The sequence below is a fragment of the Maylandia zebra genome, linkage group LG5 (assembly GCF_041146795.1).
Source record: "Maylandia zebra isolate NMK-2024a linkage group LG5, Mzebra_GT3a, whole genome shotgun sequence".
Classification (NCBI taxonomy): domain Eukaryota; kingdom Metazoa; phylum Chordata; class Actinopteri; order Cichliformes; family Cichlidae; genus Maylandia; species Maylandia zebra.
In genome coordinates, this window is record NC_135171.1 from 25,016,780 (window position 1) to 25,042,843 (window position 26,064).

At 40.6% G+C, this 26,064-nt stretch overlaps 1 protein-coding gene across 3 annotated transcripts in view; it reads left to right on the plus strand.

The window, feature by feature from the left end:
- Window positions 1–26,064, plus strand: part of megf6b (multiple EGF-like-domains 6b) — a 65,826-nt gene that overhangs the window by 31,093 nt on the left and 8,669 nt on the right. For 2 of the 3 annotated variants that reach the window (XM_004548572.6, XM_004548573.4), the window contains exons 5-26: window positions 2,320–2,442; window positions 9,549–9,671; window positions 12,417–12,542; window positions 13,297–13,419; window positions 13,776–13,898; window positions 14,019–14,156; window positions 15,549–15,671; window positions 15,870–15,992; window positions 20,258–20,428; window positions 20,960–21,091; window positions 21,558–21,686; window positions 21,807–21,935; window positions 22,058–22,192; window positions 23,323–23,457; window positions 23,552–23,677; window positions 23,779–23,910; window positions 24,257–24,385; window positions 24,496–24,627; window positions 24,899–25,027; window positions 25,124–25,252; window positions 25,597–25,725; window positions 25,815–25,943. In XM_004548572.6, coding sequence (XP_004548629.1) covers window positions 2,320–2,442; window positions 9,549–9,671; window positions 12,417–12,542; window positions 13,297–13,419; window positions 13,776–13,898; window positions 14,019–14,156; window positions 15,549–15,671; window positions 15,870–15,992; window positions 20,258–20,428; window positions 20,960–21,091; window positions 21,558–21,686; window positions 21,807–21,935; window positions 22,058–22,192; window positions 23,323–23,457; window positions 23,552–23,677; window positions 23,779–23,910; window positions 24,257–24,385; window positions 24,496–24,627; window positions 24,899–25,027; window positions 25,124–25,252; window positions 25,597–25,725; window positions 25,815–25,943 — 2,868 coding nt within the window. Of the gene's footprint in view, window positions 1–2,319; window positions 2,443–5,778; window positions 6,115–9,548; window positions 9,672–12,416; window positions 12,543–13,296; window positions 13,420–13,775; window positions 13,899–14,018; window positions 14,157–15,548; window positions 15,672–15,869; window positions 15,993–20,257; window positions 20,429–20,959; window positions 21,092–21,557; window positions 21,687–21,806; window positions 21,936–22,057; window positions 22,193–23,322; window positions 23,458–23,551; window positions 23,678–23,778; window positions 23,911–24,256; window positions 24,386–24,495; window positions 24,628–24,898; window positions 25,028–25,123; window positions 25,253–25,596; window positions 25,726–25,814; window positions 25,944–26,064 lie in introns of those variants that run through there. The other variant, XM_004548574.6, reaches the window with a different exon arrangement.

Here is a 26,064-nt window from a genome sequence, read left to right on the forward strand (position 1 = left end):
CCCCATCTAGGTTAAAGTAGGTTTGTAACCTCTGTTTCAGCCACCATATTCAGCTCAGTAGTCATTAGGTTTAAAAATCTGAGATAACTTTTGTGGCTGGTTTACGTGGCAGTTTTGGATTAAGTTTAGTTTAGTACAGGGGTCCCCAATCCCAGTCCACGAGGGCTGGTGTCCCTGCAGGTTTTAGATGTGTCCTTGATCCATCACAGCTGATTTAAATGGATAAATTACCTTCTCAACATGTCTTCAGTTCTCCAGAGGCCTGGTAATGAACTAATCATGTGATTCAGGTGTGTTGACCCAGGGTGAGATCTAAAACCTGCAGGGACACCGGCCCTCGTGGACTGGGGTTGGGGACCCCTGGTTTAGTATGAACGCTATCATAGAGATTTTGGAGTTTGTTTTATCTACTGTGTTTTCAAATACTCTCCATTGCAAAAGGAAAATATATACAGTGTTTAATATTTATATACCTAAAATGTAATTAAAGCTCCATTTCTGTGTGCAGCCCATCCAAAGTCTCGCTCATTAAAACTGCCATCCTGATGGAGAAATAAGGACTATGTGGTATGTTACTGAGCCAGGGGAGACATTCAGTATTCCACTGCTGCTTTGTGTATTTTCTTCCTGACCCATTGAAGTTCCACATTCCTGCTCTCTTATTGGGCAGAAAGACTAGGGAGAATGATGAGCGTGACAGTGACCCCGCTCAAACCCCTGCTCAAGCTGCCACAGGTGTGTGGCCTGGGGATGGAGAGGGGTCGTCAGTGCTCAGTTCTGACCTTGACTTCAGGTCAAGTTGCCTGGTTGTTTTTCTGCATCGAGACTGCTGTTTTCCACGGTCCATATATTACAGGCTAAATGAACTGTAGCAAAAGGTGGGCACTCTCTCTTACCCCAGGACCCAGACCCATTAATTTAAGCTCTTGTGATGTAGGTCCCATATAAAAATTGGTAAGGATCACAAATTAGGTCTCTAGCTGTACTGCTTCAAAGAAGGATCGGTGTAATAAACTGATTATAAATTACGTTTCACTGTGTAATAAAATTGTATTAATGTTAAAGGTGACATCTCACTGCCAACAGAGAGTTCGCTGTTTTCAGTCCGAACATTTCCAGATGTTGTAAACCGAGAGGGAAATGGTATAATTAGCTGGTTAGACGCTGGCACTGCGACGTGAGCAAGATTTGCTAGTAAAGGGGAAAAAAGCTCTAATAAAGCAATTTTCTCTGCATTCGTAGTCGTCAGTCTGTACAGTAACTCTCCTCTTTTTATGAACGTGGAGAAAGTTTACAAGGTGCCAACTTCCAAGTGAATGTTCCCCCTTAATTTTTTCCATAGTCTTCAGTTTTCAGTCCAAGATTCCTTCTGCTGGCATGGCAAGTAAAACACCCAGTGTCATCAGGTATAAAACTTTGCTCCGAGCATGATCTCTGCTGACAATGTTCCATATGAACTAAATTTAATAGTAATGCAGTGAATCCGCATCCGTGTCCTTAAACTGTGGTGTAAACTGAATAATCTGTTACACATTTATCTGTTTATTCTCAATTTTAACATCTCCTCATTATGTGGAATCTCTGCTGCTTCAGTTATGATACGCTGGACTGTCAGCGCCTGTATCTGACCCTGGTCATTATGGGTAGTTTGGGAACTGCAGGGAAAGATTTTATCTTGTGTCGTTGATGACAGATTTGGCAGCACGTTTAACGATTGGGAATGAAATGGAAAGCAGTGAGCTTATGTGGAAGTGTTCAGGATGTTTTGCATGAACAGGACAAATCCTTACTCTGGTTCATGTTGAAGTAGGTTTGCAGGTAAGAGTGAATGAGGGCAACATGTTACTGCCTCATATTTCCATTTGTTCCGCTTAATTAATCGCTGTTTATAGTTTGATTCTCTTCTGGATATATTCTACCTTTTCTTTTCTTTTTTTCTTCTTTTTTTCCCTATTTTCCTTCAAGTTGGTACCAAGAAACAAACTGAAGGATGGAAAAAGGGCACCGAGTTTACCACAGCGATTTTCTTGTAGTTCCAGGCCCTTCAGTACTTTTGACACGTCCAAGTTTATTCGCGCACGACATTTAAAACACAATAGAACAACATGAAAAGGAAGTGAGAGTCTCTCATGCTCAAAGAAGCATAACCCTGTTTTATCTTAGACACTATTTCAGTACATCCTTTTCATTTAGCATGATCTATCCTTTGTTCTTCTTTCTCAGAGGTTTCACTTTAGTTCACATGTAAATAATAATAAGGAGATTAAAAGCGAGGAATAAACATTTCATCGGTGCTTTGTCGTATTTTTCCCCTGTCAGATGTGAATGAATGTGAGGAGACCAATGGAGGCTGTGAAGCTCTCTGCTGTAACACCATTGGAAGTTTCTACTGCAGGTGTCCTCCTGGACAGAAACTGAACGAAGATGGAAAAACATGTCAAGGTCAGTGTGGTGTTTAATTTCAAAATGGCGCTCTGGGAATTTGACACATTTTAAGTGCATTAATGGCACATAAATTATCATAATTACAGGGCATCCACACAGGAAATGATGAAGGTTACCTAGGCAACTGTAGCCTGAAAAGTACACTAGTATCCAAGTGTCAGCAACAAAGTGATATGTAACAATGTGTGGATGCCCCTTAACAGATTCAGTCTCTTAAAACAGTTATATGATGGCCTCTGTGGGTCTGGAGAGTAAGGGAATGACCAGAGGCCACAAGAAGTCAGTTACATTCAGGGACATCAGGCAAGAGAAATGACTGCTGGTGGCCCAAAGTGGGCAAGTTAAATGGTTTGAAGTTAAATGTCAAGGCAACTGATTGAACTAAATGACAGTGAAGGATACTATTGCAAAGTTACCTGGGGTAGGTGACAAAGACTTTCCCTTTAATGTCTGTATGGGCTACAATTGGTCTTGTGACCTAAAGGTTGGTGGTTTTAGCTCCAGGCAGGAGGATAGAAGAAGTAGTGAACTTCTTCCAACGGGATGCCCTTGAGCAAGCTTTTTAACCCTGGAAGTTATTTATTTTTATAGCGGCAAATCACAACAACAGTTGCCTCAAGGCACTATTAGCAAGAAGTTGGCAACGATGGGGAGGAGGAAACTTCTAAAAGAATCGGGTTCAGAAAAGAGCTGTGCTCTCAGTAACACTTCATCTCATAAACAAACATTATGAAAAATATGAAAATAAAAAATGAGATTATTTATGATGGAAACATTGAGGTTCTGATTGTCATATGGTTGGTTTTCTGATACAAATATTCTCAAAATAATCAGCTGTGAAGCTGTTTTTTTCTTTTTTAACTTGTAGTTGTCTCTGTGTAGATAACGCCTAAAAGCACGAGTTACTCTGACATTACAAATGATCCCTTGTAAAGGGAACATTCGTTGCCATTTATTAGTTTAATACTACTTGGAAATGTCACCTCATACCAAAACAATGTGTCAATTTGAGTGAACCACAGTACCAGCTATTTTTACATTGCACATCATAGATAATAAAATTATCTTGACATCTGCTCTTCATGACTCAGTGTCTGTTAAATAGAAAACTGTAGCTATCTATCATGAAGCCCAGTATCTCTGCCCTGTATTTCATCAAAACTGATATTTTCCCATGAGATTTGTTTTTACTTCATGATAGTTTGATGTTTCTGGTTAGGAAATCTCTGCAAGGGCTTTAATCAGAATAATGAATCCTGTGTGTACCAGCCAAGCCCAGAGGAGAGACGCTGGAGTGCTCGGTGCTACGGCTGCAGGAGGAACCAGAGAGAGATCTGATCCAGGTCACGGTTATTAGGAGAGCTGATGTGAACGTTGTCACAGCTGGCTTTCATAGCTGTCTGTCTTTGCCACCGGTGTGTACTGGAGAAAAACAGCTACCCTCAGCATTAATGCCCTAATTGTCTGTAACTGACAGGAGTATTAACAGAGGTAAAAGAAACTGGCTAGAAGCTTTCAATGTTCGATGCTTTAGATATTGAAGCTAGAGTTGTGTGTGTCTCGCACTGTCTGTGGAAAGTGATCTGCTTTTCATTTCGATGACAGCCCGAAGCTCAGAGGGCTGCAGAGGCGCAGGAGTCCAGATGAGAGACAAATCAATTCAGTTAGCTTTTCACATGCACTGTATATGAAAGAGAGACATAACTTGTTGGTAGGAACAGACTTGCCTTAAGGCTCTATTCTTTCTAATGGCCTAAAGGAGGCGAGTCACAAGTCTCATTTAATATACTAGGATATCATTTAATAAATTATAGTAGACAAAAATAGATAATAAACCAGGGTATGATTCATAACCCAGATATAAACATGCAGGATTATTTCTTTCTCCAGCAAATCCAACACCCACTCATGACGTCTGTTTTTTAACAGAAGAAGATGGTAACTGCCAAAATGCAAAGTTCGAAGCAGTGGATGGCATCAGAGTATCAATGTCCATCTGTTATTTACAGTCTATGGCCCTCAAGAATAAATCACTCTGGGTAGGATTGTAAACCAGCCCGTTAGTGCATTGGGGAACCTCGTTTTAAACAGTTAGCAAAATGCTCAAATTTCTTTTTATTTATTTGTTAGGACTCTGCAGGACTGACACAAACAGTGCTGAGAGAGCCAACAGTAACAGTTGTCATGTTGAGTGTTGAGCCGTAGTGTCAACACGTTAGCCGTCATGTCAAATTAACTTTTTAGCTCGGACCATTACAAACTGGAAGAGTAATACTTAGCACACGCCAGAATAATCCCAAACTAAAATCAGCAGGTACTAGATGTCCACGCTAACCCAGAGAACAGAGCGCTTACTGTAAAGATGATTTTTAAAGGAAAACACCTTGGTGTTGCCAAGTTTCTCTTTGCTGGTACTCGATCCATATTTCCTTTTTACTCTGGTGAGTTGTTTTCACAGGCTTTGGGCTTATTATGCATACTCCTTACTTAATCAGGCTTATTTTCTTTTCTGGCTGGCTTCATTGTCCCAGTGATTCTAATATTTGTTTAGCATAAATGTACAATGTTGCAAACTTCTTAGATGCTTGCACAAAGACTTTAAGGATAAATTATTAAAAAGAGGAGTTATAAAAGTCATAAAAGAAGCCTCTTCGTATCATTTCTCTTCCAATGGGTGATGGGATTCTGATCATAAGGATGATTTTGCACTTTTTCTTTACAGCACTGTTGGGGTCGTGCTGCGGTGTTTGTATGTGTTGGCATCAGATGAGAGAGAACACAATGGATCTGCTATTGAATAGCCAGTGAGATGCATTCCTTTCTCAGATGTTTGGATTGAAAATACCGAATTTGACTTCTGGCACTCGTCAAATTTGACGTTCCTTTGGTGACAGACTTTTTTGATACATGTCAGTATCAAAAGAAAAATATATTAGTCAGCACATCCTCTAGACGATTCACATTCCTTCTCCAACACCTGACTTATGAGCGCTCATAAATCCTTTTTACACACACAATATTCTTTGAAGAAATGTAAAAACACAGTGGCTGAGTGAGCAATATGAGGCAAAGAAATCAATCACTCCTGGCTTGTGAAATACAGATTTTTTTTTCTAAATCTATCTATGTAGTTAATGTAGTACTGGATGTGCTCCTTATAGTGAAATGTGGGGACAAGTGGGAAAGAGTGGGAAAGAGAAAAAGGAGGGAGAGGAGGATCTATGGTGTGATGGACATCGAGGTTTGGGAGGGTGAAGTAGAGAGAGGGAGATGGAGGGAGGGGGAAAGAAAATTCAGGAGACAGAGTGAAAAAGAAGTACTTACCATGTTATTTCAGACCAGTCTTTACTGGAGCATGGTCGTCCATTGCCAGCCAACAAACAAACTTATTAGCCTTAACAAAAATGTTGACAGTAGATCTTTTGCAACAGATCTTTGGGCATTTCTAAAATCTTTTTTTCCCCTTTTGTTTTAAATAGTTTTTGATTTATTAAACCTAAGCCATGGCTTTGTCACCAGGAAGCTGGATTTTTATTTTGGTGGTCATTGTAGCAGTGGTGTCTTTGACTTCTGCTGCAAACTATCCATACAGTCACTATAGAAGGATTTGCTATAGGCCACACTGTTACCATGGATACCGTGGCTACAACTTTGGCTACCTGGCTGCAGGTAAGTGATCATTTCTGAGCCAAAATACAAATGAAGCAGTGGCAGCAGCTCTAATGCTGATTTTGGAATAAAATTTTAAAGAAATGCGAAGGTTACTTATTTAGCAGCGCCGATATTTAAATTGCACACCTTTGTGTTATTTTACAATATGAACGTTTTGTATCATATTACAGAAAATTCAACAATTTGCATTTCTCTTTTAAATCTTTAAGCACATTTCTTTTTACAGAGGGCTAAATGGACATGTAGGGAGTTTACAGTAGCAGGAGGAGTTAATCCATCTGACTGATAATGTGTCTGCTCTGTCTGGCAGCGTTCAGCTAATTTTTCTCTCTGATAAATGCTTCACTTTTATCAGCACATGAAAAAATGAGCTTCATTGACTATTGCAGTGAGGGATAATCCCTATGGTCCCTTATGTAATTCTTGGTGGTGAGTCAAGACTGTTCAAAAATATTTGTTCTAATGTCCAAATTAAAAAAAAAAAATCATCTATCCTAAATGGATCCTAAGTAATTTTCCTTGAAGACAACACCGTGCTGTAGGTAGCTACAGGCAGAGAATTAATACACCCTGTTTAAAAGCCAAGTGCTGTTGAGGCTTTGGCTGGAGATCGAGGAGGATTATGTTCTGGATGTGGAAAGCAGGCTGGAGTTGATCCGCTGCCTGTGTGCTGCAGTCGGCACAGGAACAGGAGTTCCACAGTGTTGGTCCCGTTTCATGCAAAACCAAACCAGAGGACGACATGCAGCATGGACGGAAAAATGAAAGTAGGGGCTCTGCCAGCTTTTCTGAGTAAAATGAAGCTAAAGTGGGCAGCAGAGAGCAAGAAAACGAAACTTGAGAACCATTTTTCAGCTCCGGGCACTATAACAGAGGATGTTGCGGGATATTACGGAGAGTGGATAAGTTCAGCTGAAGGATATTGCTATAATTCAGCTTCTTGGGCTGGTTTTCATAAGAACCATTAAGCATGAATATCTTAGTCCCTTTATGCTCATATCATTCATTTATGTCCTTATTCTAATCATATGCTTCTTTTTATTATCCTTTTTTGTTATCATAATAACCACTGAGATTTCATAATTTACAACACAGCTTTCCACCATCGTGTGCTATAACGTCAGGTGACAGACTTTGGGTTCTGATTTATGTGTCACGAGTCTATACTGTGGAAACTTGAATACAGTGTTTGCGTGAAGCTCAGATTTGGATTGTGAGGGTGCCACACTGCCTGTATCCCACACAGTGTGACACGAGCACATGGAGACCAAATTTTGATTTAGAGATTGATATCCGTACTTACTCTTTTCACAGACCACAAAATGTACTATCTCAGCTGCCATGATCAATATTTTTACATATTGTACTAAAAGACTTTGTGCACGTCTATTGTGAAATGGTTTACTGGCTCACACAATCTCAGAGATTCATAACCCAGCTCAGCACATCCCCTCAGGTCTATTAAAAGCTGTAGTTCTGTCAGCTTTTAGCTACAGCTGTTTTGTTTTTTTGGCCCGCATTATTCGTTTTCAGACGCAACAGCCAGCTGTTTTTGGTAAAAAATAAAAAAAAAAGAAATGAAAGAAAGAAAGAAAGAAAAAGCTCTGATAAACCCACAGTAGTTGTAAATGGGGAACATACTGAAGCGTTTAGCATTTACAGATATCCCTTAGGAGTACGTGAGAACCAAAACACAACACAGAGTGAATTTTGAACTTGAATTCACCAGATGAGCTAAAATAAACAGTCTGTTTAACCCAAAACCATCATCTTTTCCTCTAACCAAGTACTACTGTGTCCTAAATCTCGCCAAATTTGTTATCCACCCGTCCGCCGTTCATCCATCCATTCATCCATCCTCTACTAATCCCAGTCAGACATAAGTCTGGCATTTTAACTTAAAAATTAATGATGCAGCAGGACCATAATTGTGTCACTGTATACATGAGTTTATATTCAGATCCTTCTTTTAGTTTAAGTGCACTTGAAGAATAATTAATCCTCATCCATCATCTCGTTTTCAGTCTATTATCTAATTTTTATTCTTCCATCCACCCAATGCATAGTTCTTGCCCCATTTACATTTCCCATGAAAGAAGTTGCAACTTAAACAGCTTCCCAGTCCATCAAAGGGTTTGTGCATATATTCTGCTTATGTTGACATCAAAGGCCATTTTAAACTTTGCAAATTACCCTATTTGGCACATCTAACAACTGTGGGAGTCAATGCAAAGCAAAGCCATATATAGAGGCGTTTGCATTTATGCATCAATGTCCACATTTTTCTTTTCACCTAGAGAATGAAAGTGTCTATTTTTAATGTGACGGAGAGTTTGCACCATGATGAATGTTGATTAGTTATTTCTAGATTTTATTTACATTTAACTGTTTACAATGTCTCTTGAAGACCAGATGTGTGGTCTGTGAAACGAGGCAGTCAGTTATGTGAAATAAATGAAATTAAACTAATATTTACGTTCAGTAAATTAAAATAATCAGCTAGTTTAGGGAAACTTTCAGAAAACTCTTTCCAAAGGAATTCCAGTGAATTCTTGAAATAGTTCCTTGCTGGATGGCCGCCTGAGGCCAGGACTGTTCGGAACAATGCATTTCTCAACCAGACATTTAACTTGGCGCTGAATAATAGTATTTAATGATTTGTTGGCTGTTTTTACAGGCATCATCCGGCAGCCAAAAAACATTCACACTCACCTTCTTAATGTGTCACATCACTTGTTGCAGTCGACAACCTTTCCAGTAACTCCACTGTGATGATTCTAGTAATATTAAAGCAAAAGGGTGACTTGTCACCAGCCTGGGGGTTGACTTAGCGTCCAGCAGAACCCCAAACAGACCTCATAATTCAGGACTCACAGGGGGGTCTGCTGTGAAACACACCAAACAATTTATTTGCCTGTGACTCCTAAAATAAGAAGTGTTTAAGAATGTGGTTTGTTTCATTAGAAATCTGGTCACACTGTGAGTGATCGTGTTTCTCTCACCGCTGCTTCCGCCTTCTTTTGTTTGCTTACCATCCACATGCTTGGCTGAGAGGAATGTGTATGTTTTGCATCCTCCACTTTAACTTTCCATATGTTTTTCCACCTGAGGGGCTTTGACAAGAAGCGCAGGAATTTCAATTTGGTTCTAAATGTGCGGTAGTTGTTACCACATGGTGGGATTTGTTTTATTTGAGCTGCAACACGCTTGTAAAATACTTTTCCTTCTCATCCATCACCTCGTCCTCGCCTCCTGGGGTACATCTTTACCCTAAAACCCGTATTAACTTCCTCTCTCAGCTTGGCATCTCATCTGGTTTTAGTCTGGTAACCATTCGTTTTCTCCCATAATGAGAAGATTTATTTAAATTGCACTCATTTCTGTCTTTTGTCCCGCTTCAGTATTTCACTTGTATCCCTCCTTCCATGCAGATATTGATGAATGCCAGGTCCACAATGGAGGTTGCCAACACAGATGCATTAACACCAGGGGCTCCTACTATTGCGAATGTCACCCGGGCTCCCGGCTTCACGTGGATGGCCGCACCTGCCTCGGTGAGTGATTTTGTTGCTGGTTTGCTGCAGATGAATAACAGAAATAGCATTGTAGGGTTACAGCACTATATATGTGCTGTAATCATAATATGTATGTCAATGAAAGTGCAAAAAGGTCTAAAAACATCATTTATAAAAGTTTAAACACAGTAACATGACGATAATGATGATGGGGAAGGTCTTTATTTAATCCCATTAGAGGCAGAATGTGAAGACGTCCAAAGGCACTTTGTAATCTAACCTCATGTAGTTCAATACTCACACAAACAATGAGACAGTGGTTTGGAGGAACTGAGCTACTGGAAGCTTCTTTGAGTCTTTGAGTGTTATTTTTTTCTTTTGGTCATTATTTCATTGAAGTTTAGCCACATATGGTTTTTGACATGGGTACTTAATCATCTAAACCACATTAGTTATGTTTCAGACGACCCCTTTGGTTCTGACAAAAAGCCCCATTGTGGTGCGGTTCAAATAACATTTGGTGGTGAAGCCAGATTTAGTCGGTTCATGAAGTTTTTCCTTTAACTGGATATCTTGTACAAAAGCCATTTTTAAGCTCTCCTGTGAGAGAATCAGACCCAACGTCCCATCCTGGAGAAAGCTTGTAGTATGGTTGCATCCATTGTTATTATTGTTTAACTTCTTGGGCCTTTATTTATTCATGTCCACTTAAAATCAATTTTCATTGTAAGTACAGTACAGTAAAAACTATTAAAATGTAAGGTTAACCTTTACATGCTTTGGTTTGAAAATGAGATGAGTTTGTCCACCACACAAACTACGCAACATCAACCTCAAACTACGGCAACAAACAGTTAAATTCTGTGTATCTCTGGGATGCAGAGGGCTAATGTGCTGGTTTACTTCTCAGTTACTTCTCAAACCCCAAAAGATATTCAGGCTATAATCACATAGGACAAAGAAAAGCAGCAGATTCTCACAACTGAGTATCATGATGTAGCTCCATCCCACTGCTTTTCTGTGTACAAGAGCTCTATTTAAAGAAGTTGTTTGAATTTGTCCTGCAGAGCTTCTGCTGTCTCTGCTGCATCAGTTCAGTGTTTTTAATGATTTTGTTGCTCTTGCTTTGCGTGACTGGATAAAATAGCTTAAGGCCACTAATAAGTGCATCCTACCATTTTACTGTGTAACCAACATTGCCGATATTGACCATATGGATCTACTTCAGCTCCTCCGGACATCAAGTAGTATTTAGCATTAAACTGTAATAGCAGTTAACCAAAGTGACTTCCTTTCTTTATATGTGTTACACAGCCTCAGTGCTCAGAAAGAAAAGGGAATATGAAAGCCTGCAAGCTTGGACTGCTGAGGATGAAGTGATGGAACGAATCAAATCAAAGTGGTCCTCTAAATGGACATTTTGCTCTTTGCAGCTAGTTCATGTTTATGTTCGTGGCATCGCAAAATGAAATAAAGTTATTTAGATGTGACAAAGTCAGAGAAAATAAAGAAGACCTGAATACATATATTCTTCAAGTACTTAAAAAAACTGAGTGATGCAGGGATTACAATAAGTTAGAATGCTATTATGGGTCATTTTTTCCCGAACGCTCACCTGAGCTTGATTCCTGCCGCCTGTGTGGCGACTGTCATATGACCTGTGCACTGTTTACTCAGTACCTGTGCATTTTTCCTCTAATATCAGATATTTGTGGTTTAGAAGAAAAAAACATCTAATAGACAAAAAAATATAAGCGTGCCGCTGGCTTCTACGTCAGGAATGCACACAGAGTGTCCTGGATGACATTCAGAGGAAAAATCATTATGTGTTTTTTGGCTTCGTAAAGTAGTTATTTAATTTTCTTATAGAGCACATCTGTCCCTGAGAGGCTCTTATGTGACAGCTGTTGCATTAAGAAATGACTGATTACGCCAACAGTTCACAAGTGGACTGACTCCAGGCAAATGCTGCTTTTCTGGGATGCTTCATATCCGTCTGTTAAAACTGCGAATTGTGTCCATGTTCAAAAATACATTTGGTGCTGAAATCTCACTGTCCATTACAAGCGAGTAAACGATTATGTCAGTTTCAACTATGTGCCAAACAGCATGAAAACATACATACTGGAGGATAAAGGACCACACATAGCAATCAACAAGTCAGTCTCCCTCTCTGTGCTCATCTCATCCAGCTCTTGATCAGCCAGCAGAGGTTAGACGTATCCCACACACTTAGCGTGAAGCTGCATAATATTTGAGCTGGAAAGCACTCTGTGGTTTGACATGTGCTTGGGATGGATGGGTCTTGACTCTGGTCTGTGAGCATGAAAAACAGCCTTTTGAGAACACCGGGCTGTTTGGGCTTCAACCTGTTTTTTTTTGCTTTTTTTCTGTGAGGAGATCCAGATTGATCTGTTGCTACAGGGAGAGGAGACTCAGACAAGGAAGCGCATTGAGCTCACACCGCTCTCTGCCTCTTCACCATATGCTTGCTGTCCACCGCAGGCGCGCTGCCATTCAAGTTCCTCTGTGTTTTTTGGCGTTTCTGCTGTGATAGATCTCTCATTGCTCAAAGCATAGCGGCTCACCGAGGTGTTCTCTGAGTGTAGGAATGTCAGGAGTGTGACTGCTCTGAGAAATTTAAGATTTCTGTTGGTGTGAAACATCAGTCACAAAGACTAACACGACAAATCAGGGTGGATTGATTAGCTTCTGAAAGATGCTGGATTTTTTTCAGTGTTGTCCTTTTATCGTATCACATCTTTCTTTCTCTTGCCTTTTTAGCTGTCCTTTCATGTGCCGTTAGCAACGGAGGATGCGAGCACTACTGTGTGCAGCAGTCTGTTGCTCATTTTCGCTGCCGCTGCAAACTGAACTACGCGCTGTCGGAGGATGGCAAGCATTGTAAATGTGAGTGCCCATGTTTCTGAACTCTGTTGTAGGAAGCACTAAAATCACACGTTCATATGACACACTGCAAAAAAATGAAAAGCCCTAGAGGAATAATAATTTGATGGATGATGTAGAAAAGCACGCCAATGAAACTGAGCACTTTGGATGATTATGAAGGTGTGATCCTGCAGGTTTGATCGTAACATTAAAAACACATTGCCTCAGCATCTGCTGCCAATTATAATGATCTTACAGGATGTCTGAGCTGGAATATGACTAACTATCTTTCATGGGATAAGATATTTAATTGGAATGAGTCACAGCAGTCTTCGTTGTTTTTGTTTCTCAAATTGTGTTTTGATGGCCTTGCTCGTTTTAATCACTCCGATCTCTGAGGCCGTTAAGTCAAATATGCTTCTCAGAGGGTGGAAAATTATACATATATGTATTTTAAATTGCTGTCTTCTAGATGCTTTTACTTTGTAATTGTTGGCTGCAAACAGCTTCCTCTAATTTTTGCAGGAAGGTTCTTATCCAAACTGGACAGGCTTACACAAGTTAAACACACACACACACACATACAGCTATGAAGAGCAAAGAGCTGGAGGTGCTGGGTGGATGTAAACCCCCTCCCTCCACTTGCTATACTCTGCTTTAAGATGCAAAACATTCGGTTTTTACAGTTTTCCCCTCTGCTGTGTTTGAAGCTTTCTTCACTTTACTGTCAGCGTGCGAGTTTATGTGTATGAGCGTGAGCTTTTTTGTGTTACAGTACAGGATCCCTGCGCCGATCAGAACGGAGGCTGTATGCACGAGTGTCGAGCTGATGGTGGCAAGGCCCACTGTGACTGTAAAGTTGGCTACACCCTTGCTGCTGATGGGAAAACTTGTGAAGGTAAACTGACCAGTAGTGAGTAAACTAGTAAATTGAGTGGCAAGTGAAACTAGTTTGCTAACAAATATTCATACATTTGCAAGGAAAATGTTCCCTGATGGTAAAATTGCTCCATCAACTGACGTTTTCAAGGTCGAGCATCATACATCATGTAGCTCTAAAAGTTTAAAAGAAAAGAAAATAATTAGCTTTAAAGAACAACAGCCAATAAATGAGGAGCAGAAGAAGCAGAATTTGGATACCATCAGTGTTGGGCAACAATGACTTTAAAGTGTGCAAAAATAACTGGAATAATCTTTAAGCGCTGACGGAGATGGAATAATTCACTCTGTTTTTTTCAATGCATTTTCCTCCAGATATTGATGAGTGTGAGACAGAAGAGGCCAACTGTGCTCACGGCTGCCATAACACTCTGGGCTCTTACGTCTGTGTTTGCAACGCTGCCTATGAGCTGGGATCTGATGGAAAGCAGTGTTACAGTCAGTTTAAATCCTCATGCCTGCATATAGTTACACGAGTGGATTGCAGCACCTTTAATTTCTGTTTATAAAACATGTCGTGTTATTAACACACGTCGGTTATTTTATTGTGTACTGAAGGAATTGAGATGGAAATTGTGAACAGCTGTGAGAACAGCAACGGTGGATGTTCGCATCACTGCCAACATTCAACCAGCGGACCTGTGTGCACCTGTAACCATGGTTACACGCTAGATGAAGACCTTAAAACCTGCATTGGTAAGAGAGTGTGATGCACTCACATAAACTTAACAATACTTAGTTGTTTACTAAATTAAGGGAGATAAACAATAATGTATTGAGCGCATATGAAATTATTAGTGTATGTTATAATTTATTCCTTTATTAGTAACTGGTTTATTTAAAAACAAACAAACACCTGTTTTACCAACTTATCAGAATTTGCAAAGCAGCAAAGAAACTACAAAACTTTGGAGTTCCACTTTGGTGATTTTGACAGTTTCACAGTGACTCGTTTTTGTTTGTCGCTCAGTGTCTGTGTCTCTGTGCCGTCTGTTTTAGGGGTTCTGTCCTTCTTGTTTTTGGCAGACATTTTTTTGTGTTGTTATTAAATTAAAGTGCAAATATCAATTACGCCACACCTTTCAAAAGTGGACTTATTGGGCATGCATAAATGTCAATCCTTGAACTCATTTGTTAGTCCTTTAGTTTTAGTTTAATTATTAAAATGCCTAATGAATTTATTAGACAACTATCCGATGTAGGTTACCTTCTTTAAGTTAACAATATTTTTTTATGTTTCTAATAAATAAGAATACAATTTATAATTTTAAACATGATTTTTGACAGATTTCTAAAATGTTTGTTTGTTTGGGGTTTTTTGTTCTAATGACAGGTGGCCTAAATTTGTTATTCCAACAGTTTTATTAAACTTATATATTTAATTTATTATTAAACATTTATCTATTAAGCTGTTGAGACCTAAACCAACAAATACTCATCTTCCTGTGTATTTTGAGCAGTAATGTTAAACTTTAAGTCTACTGGAGTAATCCTAGAAAATATACAAACTGCATGAAGGTCGTTGTTTAGCTTTAGTTTCTTTTTTTTTGGAGACACGTTTTTAAATGACGTCAGTCAACATAACCGCATTGTGAATTGGCCTTTTTGTGATTTATGGCAATGCTGTGAATTAAACTGAATTAAAACTAATCCAGTCAGCTTGCTGCACCAGAGAAAATGTGGAGAAGGTGTGTGATAACTGTAATTGCAGACAAGCGTAAATAGTCATTTTTGCATTTACTGGAGACGACGGCGCAGTCGGCGTAGAAGTTCACATACAATAAAACTAGAAAACAAGAGAAAGCGAGACACTTTATACAACTCGAAAATATATATTTTTAGTCCTCTAATAAAAGAAAAATGTCCTTGTGGTCAGGAGGTGGAAGAGTATTTTTGGAAAACAGGTCTTTGCTCATACAAGCCAGAGTTTGCAAAGAAAATGAGCAAATTCGCTTGTAATTTTAGCCTTAATTGGCTGTTAAACCCACACAGATTAAATTACCTCATAAATTTTCCCTCATGGAGAAGGGAAGCATATCACTACAGTTGGATCATAATTTTTGTCTTGCTGCTTGTTGTGCTTGGCAGATGTTGACGAGTGTGGAGAGGAGATCTCCTGTTGTGAGCAGGATTGCACCAACTACCCCGGGGGTTATGAATGCTACTGCTCTGCAGGATACAGACTCAACTCAGACGGGTGTAGCTGCGATGGTAATGTTTTACCTTCAGTCCAAGCGTGGACGGCACTTACATTTAAATGAGACGCAATGTTTAATCCTGCTGAATTCAAAAGGAAAGTTTCGGTTTGACACGCACAATGTTGCCTTTGTTTTAGTGAGGAAAAACAGTGGCCGCTGTAAGTTTTTCCTTCTGACGCATTTGATTCTGTGGTGCGTCTGTGTTGTTTAGATGTAGATGAGTGTCTGGCCGCTAACGGTGGTTGCGATCACACATGCCAGAACAGCGCCGGTTCCTTCCAGTGTTACTGCCGCCGGGGTTTCCGTTTGGATGAGGACCGGCATTCTTGCATCCGTGAGTATCAGCAATCATGTGTAAGAGCGTGGGCGAACGGGAATCGCACCAGAAACATTCCAGTGGAAAATCCTGGCAAACTGACACTTGTTGTGCAGTAAAGTCATTTAGACAAAAAGTTTAAAAAGAGGATATGAAGAATGGAAATGTCAAGCTAGGCTAGGACTAGTGTAATCTACAATGAGATGCAAGGAAATCCAACTTTATTTGGCATAGGTGTAGTATTTAAACAAACATTAATGAGCCAGCTTCAAATTTGATGTCAAAACTGGAAGAATCAGTGGGATACTGGTATTGCCAGAAAATTAGAGCGGCAGTAGCATTGTCCTATTTAGTGTTTAGTGTGAGAAAACCAAATCAAGCAAATCAAGCTCAGATGCTATCCTGGCAGATCAGCTGATCTCACTGCCAGCCCACATCAGCTGATGGCTCAGCTGATAGCCTTCTATGCATCCAACTGGCAAATCTCACATGGACTGCAGTGTTGCACTTCTACCAGTGATTTTCCAACCTACAAGAACCCAGCTCTTCCTTTTCATGCTGTTTGTGTGTCGAGGTGAACAGAGACAGAAATAACAGCGTTCCTTTGAACCACCATTGTGTTTTACAGACACATGGTATAGTAGCTGTACCAATGATAAGTAGCACCTTTTAAAGTAATAACATTATACTAATAGCATGATACTGACATCAGTGAAACTAACCAACCAATTTCCATGTGTTCCAGCTTTTCCTTTCCTTTTTTTAACATATCATTACATTCACTCCAAGTAAACGCTCAGATTGGCTAAAGCGCACTTGGAATTGTCAAAGGATTTATTTCCATATGCAGTAATGGATCCCTGTGGAGTTAACTATAAACAGAGACTATGTTTTGTAATCCTGTGGCCTGACAAACATGCTGAATGCATTTACTTTGTTATAAAAGATTTGCAAAGTTTTGCATCTGCATTGTGTACGTCCAAGTTCACCAGCAGCTGATTTTATTCCTCTCGAGCAATTCTGCACACCTTAACCTCTGGTCAGTTGAATATCAAATAGTCTGTAACATATGCTCACCGGCCACTTTGTTAGGCACACCTTTTAAAGTGATTGTTGAACAGGTTCTAGAGGATTTTCTGAAGTTTAAATAATGAGTATGAGTAACAAAGGTGATTTAAGTGACTTTGAATGTGACACAGACTGAGATTTTCCCACACAGGAGAAAATATCCTGTCTTTCTTGTGATGGTGATGTAGGGAATGCCAAAGGTCAGAGGGGAATGGCCAGACTGCTTTGAGCTGTTGGGAAGACAACAGTAACTCAAATAACCACTTGCTATGACCAAGGTACACTGAAGAATATCTGTGAATGCACAACACGTTGAACTTTAAAGCATCAGAAGAACACCTTGGCTGCCATTCTTGTCAGCTAAGAACAGGAAACTGAGGCACAATACACTTGGACGACTGGATAAACTTGACATGGTTTGATGAGTCTTGATTTCTGCTGCAACTTTCAGCTGGCAGAGTCCAACAACATGAAAGCACACTTTGGGTTCCTCAGTACCAAATGAGCATCTTCTAAATTCCACAGCCTACCTGAGTATTGTTGCTGACCGTGTCCATCCCTTTGTGACGACAGTGTAATCATCTTCTGATAATTGTTTCGATCATAGCATAGCATAGCATAGCATAGCATAGCATAGCATAGCATAGCATCTTTATTTATAACGCACTTTACATCCAACAATGTTGACCAAAGTGCTACAAATATAAAACAGAGAGGAAACAGTTTAAATTACATATAAAATATCTTAAAATTAAAAATAATATAATTAATAAGAAATGTATTAAGAGACATCAACAAGTCCTGCTGTGCTAAAAGCCAAGGTAAATAAATATGTTTTAAGACGTGATTTAAAAACACATAAGGAAGGTGCCTGTCTAACATGTAAAGCCAACTCATTCCACAATTTTGGTGCTGCCACAGCAAACGCCCGATCCCCTCTGAGCTTACGATTAGTCCTGGGCACGCTCAGGAGGAGCTGGTCTGCCGACCTGAGGGACCGGGAAGGTATGTATGGATGAAGAAGCTCAGAGAGGTACACAGGGGCAGCATTGGACAAACATTTAAAAACAAATAAAAGCAGCTTAAAATGGATCCTAAAATGCACGGGCAGCCAATGAAGTGAATATAAAACTAGGGTGATATGCTCGTATCTACGAGTGCCAGTTAAAAGGCGTGCAGCAGCATTCTGGACTAACTGCAGTCGAAAAACAGAAGATCGACTCACCCCAAAATAAAGAGAATTACAGTAATCCAGCCGAACGGTTACAAAAGCGTGGATTACTGTTTCAAATTGCTGTCTTGTAAGAAAGTGCTTAATTTTGGCCAGTTGCCTCAGATGAAAGAAACTAGACCTTACATCCAACCCAATCTGGCTTTCAAGCTTAAGCTCAGGATCCATTTTAAAACCCAGATTAACAATCTCTGGTTTACAGAATGATTTCAGGGATTGCAAATCAACACACGGAACAGCAGTGGAGGCAGGTCTGAACACCATTACTTCAGTTTTAGAATCATTAAAACAAAGAAAGTTTAGCGCCAACCACGACTTGATGTCCTCCAGACATGTTTGTAAACGATTTACAGACGACCCATCTTTCTTTTTAAGAGGAACATAAATCTGGCAGTCATCTGCATAACAGTGAAACGAGAGTCTGTGTTTTCTAAAAATTGAGCCCAATGGAAGTAAATAAAGTGAAAACAGGATAGGGCCCAGAATGGAACCCTGTGGCACTCCATGAGACAACGGAGCACGGGAGGACTCACAGTTTCCTAAGCGAACTGAAAAAGTTCGGTTTGTTAAGTAAGACCTGAACCATTTCAGAGCCACACCTGTTATACCGACACACTGCTCCAAACGTGAGATTAAAATTTCATGGTCTACAGTGTCAAATGCAGCAGTTAAATCGAGTAAAATAAGAATGACACTTTCACCAGAATCACATGATAAAAGTATATCATTAAAAATTCTTAAAAGTGCTGATTCAGGCATATGCATTGCTTTAAAACCAGATTGAAAAATCTCCTGAACATTTTGTGCATTCAAGTATGAGATCAATTGGTCATATACAATTTTTTCCAAGACTTTAGATAAAAAGGGCAGCTTAGATATTGGTCTAAAGTTCTCAACAGCGTTTGTATCTAGCCCAGGTTTCTTAAGAAGTGGTTGCACAATTGCATCTTTGAAATTCTTTGGAACCATACCTGAAGTAAGGCTGCTATTTAAAATGGTTAAAATAGCTGGACCTATGGTAGAAAAAACTTCTTTCAGAAAAAGGGGAGGGATAGGATCATAAGGTGAGCCTACAGGCTTTAAATGATCCACCACCTCCTGTAGAGAGTACTCCTGCAAGAGTAACCGACTCAAACTGTTGAAAGACAGCTGAGCAAATTGGAAGATCAGAGGGGTCAGATGTGGGCAAAATAATCTGCGCCCTAGCCGAGGCTACCTTGTTTATAAAGAAGTGCAGAAACCTTTCACACATTTCAAGTGAAGGCTCAAAACTAAGAGGGAGGGCTTAAAATAGTCTCGATTGACTTAAACAATATGTGTGGTTTCTGATGATTCACCATAATAATGTTTGCAAAGTGTTTCCGCTTTGCTTCTTTTATTGTAAGCTGATATAAGGCCCAGCACTCTCTTAAACTTTGTAAAGAGACCTGTAAGTTATCTTTTTTCCATCTCCGCTCAGCCCTACGACATTCACGCCTCGCAGCACGGGTTTCATCGTTCAACCAGGGTTCAAGCTTTGTCTTAGGATGCTTAATTTTTAGAGGGGCAACAATATCCAAGACAGTCTGACAAGTGGTGTGAAACCAAAAACTGAGTTCCTCTACGTATTGGAGTGTCTCAGGAATGGATTACTGATTATAGTAGGTGGAGAACCGTGCTGCCGTGGAAGAATTTAACAAACGAGATGTCTTTATGGATCATGCAAACAAGAATAGGACCATTTATTTCAAATAAACTACACAGAGTAGCTTTAAAAAGCCATCAGTTCTCACAATGAATAATCTGCATCACTACTGCCCTCTTCATTTGATTTACATAGCATACAATCGTGTCATCATGTACAATATTACTCAGTTGCCACATGAATAAAAATGAAAGATTCTTATAGTTATCTTTTTTTATACATACAATATATTTAAATGCAATGATATAAAACACATGATGTTGGTATATTTTGTATAATATTTTTTTTTTCTCACTGTAGCACTTGAAGATGCAGTCGAGGCCCTGTCCAGCGGAGGCTCTATTGAGCTGCCACTCATTCGCCCCCAGCTCACCTTGCTGCAGGACTACAGCCAACCCCTGGAGCGCTTTGACGACTATGAAGATGACGAAGGGGAGCTGAGGGCTGAGAGTAACCTAGCGGAAAAATTTGGTGAGTTTCATCTCAAACCGCTGTTGATTTATTATCATTAACAGTAAACCTGCATCTGATTATATGGCTCCTGTGAAGCTGTCTAACAGACTTACTCAGTGATGGCAGGAACACATCACACGATGGGGGCAAATTATTTTGCTTCATGCTTCCAGAATGTTTGTACATCCTAATTAACTACCACAATGCCAGGCACGTTGAGGGTTATATAGTCTGGCAGCTGCTCTGAGTCTGAAGCAGGAAGTCAGAGGTTCTGCTTTTTGTCGCTCAAACGTGACAAAAAAAAAAAAGTGCTGAACAAGCGATTTAATGTAACTGAAAGCTGAAGAGTAACACCTGCTAATATTTAAATGTATGATCTTTCAGTCCTAGTGCAATGCTTTCATTTATTACATTTGTGGTTTGGAGTTAGTGTACCAATAGAAATGTTTCTGAGGGTTAAATATCATGGAAAACACACAAAAAACATATTTTTATTAAAATGAGATTAAGCATAACTTGCACACTTAAAGTTGATTCTTGTGTTTTCAGTGTGCTTGGATGACACTTTTGGCAGCGACTGTAGTTTGACGTGCGACGACTGTTCTAATGGAGGAAAATGCAATCTGTGGAAAAATGGCTGCGATTGCCCCGACGGGTGGACGGGCATTATCTGCAACCAGAGTGAGGACTGAGCCTACAAACAAACACTGACCCTCCTCACACACACTGTCACGGGCCAGGCTGCACAGCCATGACAAAAAGCGAGATGCACACAAATGCTGCTTAAAACTGTTGTGTGTAGTTAACATGATCAATGGTGTAAATGAGTGCATGGGTGAGGAAATGGTGTATGCAAAAAAATCCAACCGCACACCAAAGAACCAACCAAGCTAAGAAGGGTATCTTACAGTAACTGAGCTTTGAGGGCTTTTATAGAGCACTGGCATGCTGGGCCCAGGTGTTGCCAGTGTCACTGATGGGAAACGAGCCACACCAATCCTGCAATGTCTCCAGATGAGACGTGCCACACACAGGCCGAAAGGAAGGCAGGGTAGAGTGGGTCATCACAACAAAAACACCCATGGAAACCTGTCAACCTTGACTGTTTAAGCTGTAATGGATCCTTTTTTATCTTTCATCCCCACAGCGTGCGCTGAGGGACATTTTGGCAAAAACTGCTCCTTCTCCTGCAAGTGTAAAAATGGTGCCAGCTGTGACCCCGTCAACGGAAACTGCCGCTGTCCTCCTGGTGTGAGTGGAGACTTGTGCCAGGACGGTGAGACGCTTCTCTTTGTGTCTTCACTTAATGCAGGTTTTCCTGCTAAGATAAAATCTAATTATTTTAAAGGCACACTAGATATCTTGCATTTACAGAGAAGTATTTTTTTTGGTTCAGGTTGTCCTAAAGGCTTCTATGGGAAGCAGTGCAACAAGAAGTGTAATTGTGCCAATAATGGACGGTGCCACCGCACCTACGGAGCGTGCCTGTGTGACGCCGGACTCTACGGACGCTTCTGTCATCTCAGTGAGTCCCACCGCTTACGCGTCAACAGCTTCTCATGCCGAGCTACAAATTACAAAAGGTCAGGCCTGCTGCTACTTTCACTGTGACTTAAGTATCCATGATTCCTTCATCTTCGCCTTCAGCGTGTCCCAAGTGGACTTTTGGACCCGGCTGTTCTGAAGAGTGTCAGTGTGACCAGCAGAACACTGTCGAGTGTCACCGCCGCTACGGCACCTGTGTCTGTAAAGCTGGTTACCATGGTAACACCTGCAAGGAAGGTGAGCACAGTCACAAAGCACAAGTTGTGTTTGTGTCTTTATCTGTATTCTTGTTGTTTATTACAATTATACAAATACAAAACTCAGAAACTGCAACTTCCACTGGAAGGGCAAGAGCTATACCGAAACTTTGATGTTTTATTCTGTTAATATGGGGATTTAGTGCAATATGTTAATCTTTTTGAAGTCTTATAATGCTGTTTTTTAGTAAACAAGGAGAGTGCTTATGTCCCCCAATGACTTATATTTTGCTTGAAAGTTTGAAGATAATTCAGGGGAACCTAGAGCTTTTTCCTAATTTCTGTGACCTTAAGTTTTGACCTATGACCTTTGACCTTAAAGCAATACATACTAAAATAGTGTATTGTATCATCTTTACCCATACAATTGGAGCAGAATTGTCAGAAATCTTTTGCTTTTAAAAGCTGTAAAAACTTGAGATTTTCAGATATATTCATGCAGTGTGTGATTTTTGAAAAAATGTATGGTGTCACTGTGACACCATACATTGTGTCACAGGATGTCGTACTGAAAAAATAAAAAGTGTGTTTTACAGCTTGCTCCATGCTCTTTAATATGACACATTACTCGGTGTGGTTTTCCTAAAAAAAAAAATTCAAGGTCCACTTTGATCTTGGGCGCTAACAATGAAGGTCGAGATCAAATACCAACCTAGGTACTCGTGTCCCCCGTGGCCTAGTATATTGTTGTGAAGTTTGAAGATGATACATAAAAATTTTGTGGATGATATAAAGTTTCGACTGATTTTCACATTTGGTGTTATTTGTATCGAGCTGACACAAAGGAAATAGAAAAAATGTATATAGTTGTAAGTCTTTGTTACTGCAATCCAGTATTTGTTTCAGTGACACTGTAATGCAAATGTCCTCTCAGGCTAAAATTGTCCACACTTGCAAAGTTCTGAAATATCTGATAATATAACACAAATAGTTCAAATTCATTTTACATTAAACCACATTGTCCATATATAAAGTGATTTGCTGATCAGGCCTCACTCTGCATCCAACTGTTGTCACTATAAAAGATGTTTAACACTCTGACTGAACAGGCAACCCTGTAATGTAGTGATAATTCCCAGATTCCTCACCAACTTTTCACATTGTCTTTAGAATGCAAGCCAGGCACTTATGGAGCCGGCTGTGAGAGGAAGTGTGCCTGTCCCTCAGGAGTGTCGTGTCACCACGTGACCGGAGAGTGCCAACGAAAATGCCCTCCAGGTGTTCATGGGGAGAACTGCGATCAAGGTGGACGGCTTGATTTTTGCATGCTTTAGGCTTATTTGTGTTTGTTTTCATGGTCCTGCATTGACACGAATCCTTCCTGCGTGTCCACTGTCAGCCTGTCCAGAGGGAAGATTTGGGCCCGGCTGTGTTCACTCTTGTAACTGCACCGGCGCACCATGTGACAAAGTGACGGGACAGTGTCAGTGTCCAGCAGGCACATCAGGACGCCACTGTGAAAACTGTGAGTGCTTACATTTTTTTATATAAATAAAAAAAACCTAAACAATTGACTTAAATTTTACATGATAAAAATCATGAAAATGTTCATGATGATCTTTGCAGTGTGTCCGGAGGGTTTCTGGGGTCTAGGCTGTGGAGAGATCTGCCCGGGGTGTGAGAATGGCGGCATATGTGATAAACACAACGGATCGTGTAACTGTCCTGCAGGATTCATGGGAAGACTCTGCCAAAATTGTGAGTAGCAGCATTTTAGGGAAAGTTTCCATAGCAACAGGCACTAAACAGTGAGCCGGATGAGAAGGACGACAGCACTGTGGAATATTAAAATGATGCAGTTTGGATGTGAAGTGAAGGAACATGGTAGAAGTCAGAAGGGTAATTTTCTACAAATTCATATGCTTGAAGCCATGTTTTCACTGGAAGAAGAAATATAACTCCACTTCCACTAACCGCTGGCTCTTCAGTGTTCACTCACGGCTGAATGGCAGTGAAGAAATGTCATGGGAACTTGGTGCTTTTCTCATGTAGTTTGGAGCAGATGGCTGTGGTAGATCAGTCTTTTTTTCTTTCTTTCATGCAGTGTGCCCGAGTGGACGTTTTGGTCAAAAATGCCAGATGAAGTGCATCTGCGAGAACAACGCTCGCTGTGACCCTGCGAGTGGGCGGTGCACCTGTGCTCCTGGTTGGACTGGGCACAAATGCAGGAAAGGTATCATACTGAAGCACGGAAGCAATCGCTGCTGAGCTAAACAGAAGGAGACGTATATGTGGAAAAACCAAATACAAAAAACTGAGCTCATTTATATGATTGTGTTGCAGCTTGTGATGCGGGACACTGGGGGGCCGACTGTTCACAAATCTGCGACTGCAGAAACGGAGACGGAAGCTGTGACGCTGTGACAGGCCAGTGCAACTGCGAAGCTGGTTTCACTGGAACGCACTGCCATCAGAGTATGTTATTATAGGTTTTTTTTTAAAGTGACTATACTTTAACTTTCTCACTATACTCACTATTTAAATAATGCTTACAGTACATCCTCAGATTGGTGCCCACATTTCTCCAAGTTAACTTATTCTCACATGTGCAGCGATCATGCTTTGGTGCTTTCTGGAGGTAGCACAAAGTAACATTGTTAAATGCTCCTTGTATAATTTGTGTAATATGTCAGTGTGGTCTGTTACATCATATTTTGTAACTGTGCTGTATGTGATATTCCTTCAGAGTGCCCAGCAGGTCTGTTTGGTCTCGGGTGCCGCCATCGGTGTCAGTGTGAGAACAACGCATTGTGCGACCATGTGAGCGGAGCTTGTACCTGCCAGAGGGGATGGACGGGGACCTTCTGTGAAAAGCGTAAGAGGAGCTGCTTGATCATGAAGCCAAATTCTCTTACTTAGCATGTATGTATGGCAGTAACAGAGAGTCTTTACATCTGTGTGTGCGTTCTAGCATGTCCTGGGGGTTTCTACGGTTTGGACTGCCAGGAGAAGTGTTTGTGTCAAAACGGTGCGACGTGTGATCATGTCAGCGGCGTTTGTTCCTGCCCCGCTGGTTGGATCGGCCCGTTCTGCAACCTGAGTGAGTAACAGGTGCACCACAGAGACTCGTTTAACTTAACAGATGCGGTCCAGTGTTGTAGGAAAGAAAAAGGTGAAATCAAAGACTCAGCTTGTTTGTATCGTTGTATCTGTTGGCGCTTCATATGAAGTGAGGACACCTTTCAGACGCTGAATCACAGTAGAACAAAAGCACGCTTGGTTTCAGAGTTATTTGGGAAAGCCCATCCCGGTCACACATGAGAAAGTACCAACCTGATGTTACCCATGCAGAAGCCGGTATTATTTACCAGATACTGGAATTTCCACTTTTGATCAGCAGGGTTCAACAGGAGGTAATGATATTGTTTGTCTCTCACGTGGCAGCGTGCCCAGCTGGTTTCTATGGGGAAGGATGTAACCGAAACTGTAGCTGCCGTAACGATGGCATCTGCCACCCGGCCAGTGGGCAGTGTGCATGCACGCCGGGCTGGACCGGACCCAACTGCACAAAAGGTGAGTTTATACATCAGAGAGAAGTGATCACCTGTACAACAGGTAAAGAACAGGTCACAAGATGTTTGTTTTTGGGTTGTTTTTCTCAGAGTGCCCTGCTGGGTTTTATGGAGCAGACTGTCAGCAGCGATGCTTGTGCCAGAATGGAGCCACTTGTAATAAGACCAGTGGAAAATGTGCATGCGCCAGCGGCTGGACAGGCACAGCCTGTGAACTGGGTAAGACTGAAGGATGGTGTGAGTAAGAGTCTCCATGTGTTACCACTAAAGCACTCTCACATGGATCAGGAAAAAAAACTGATTTATTGTAACTTGAGTCTTATTTTTGTACTTTTGGCTG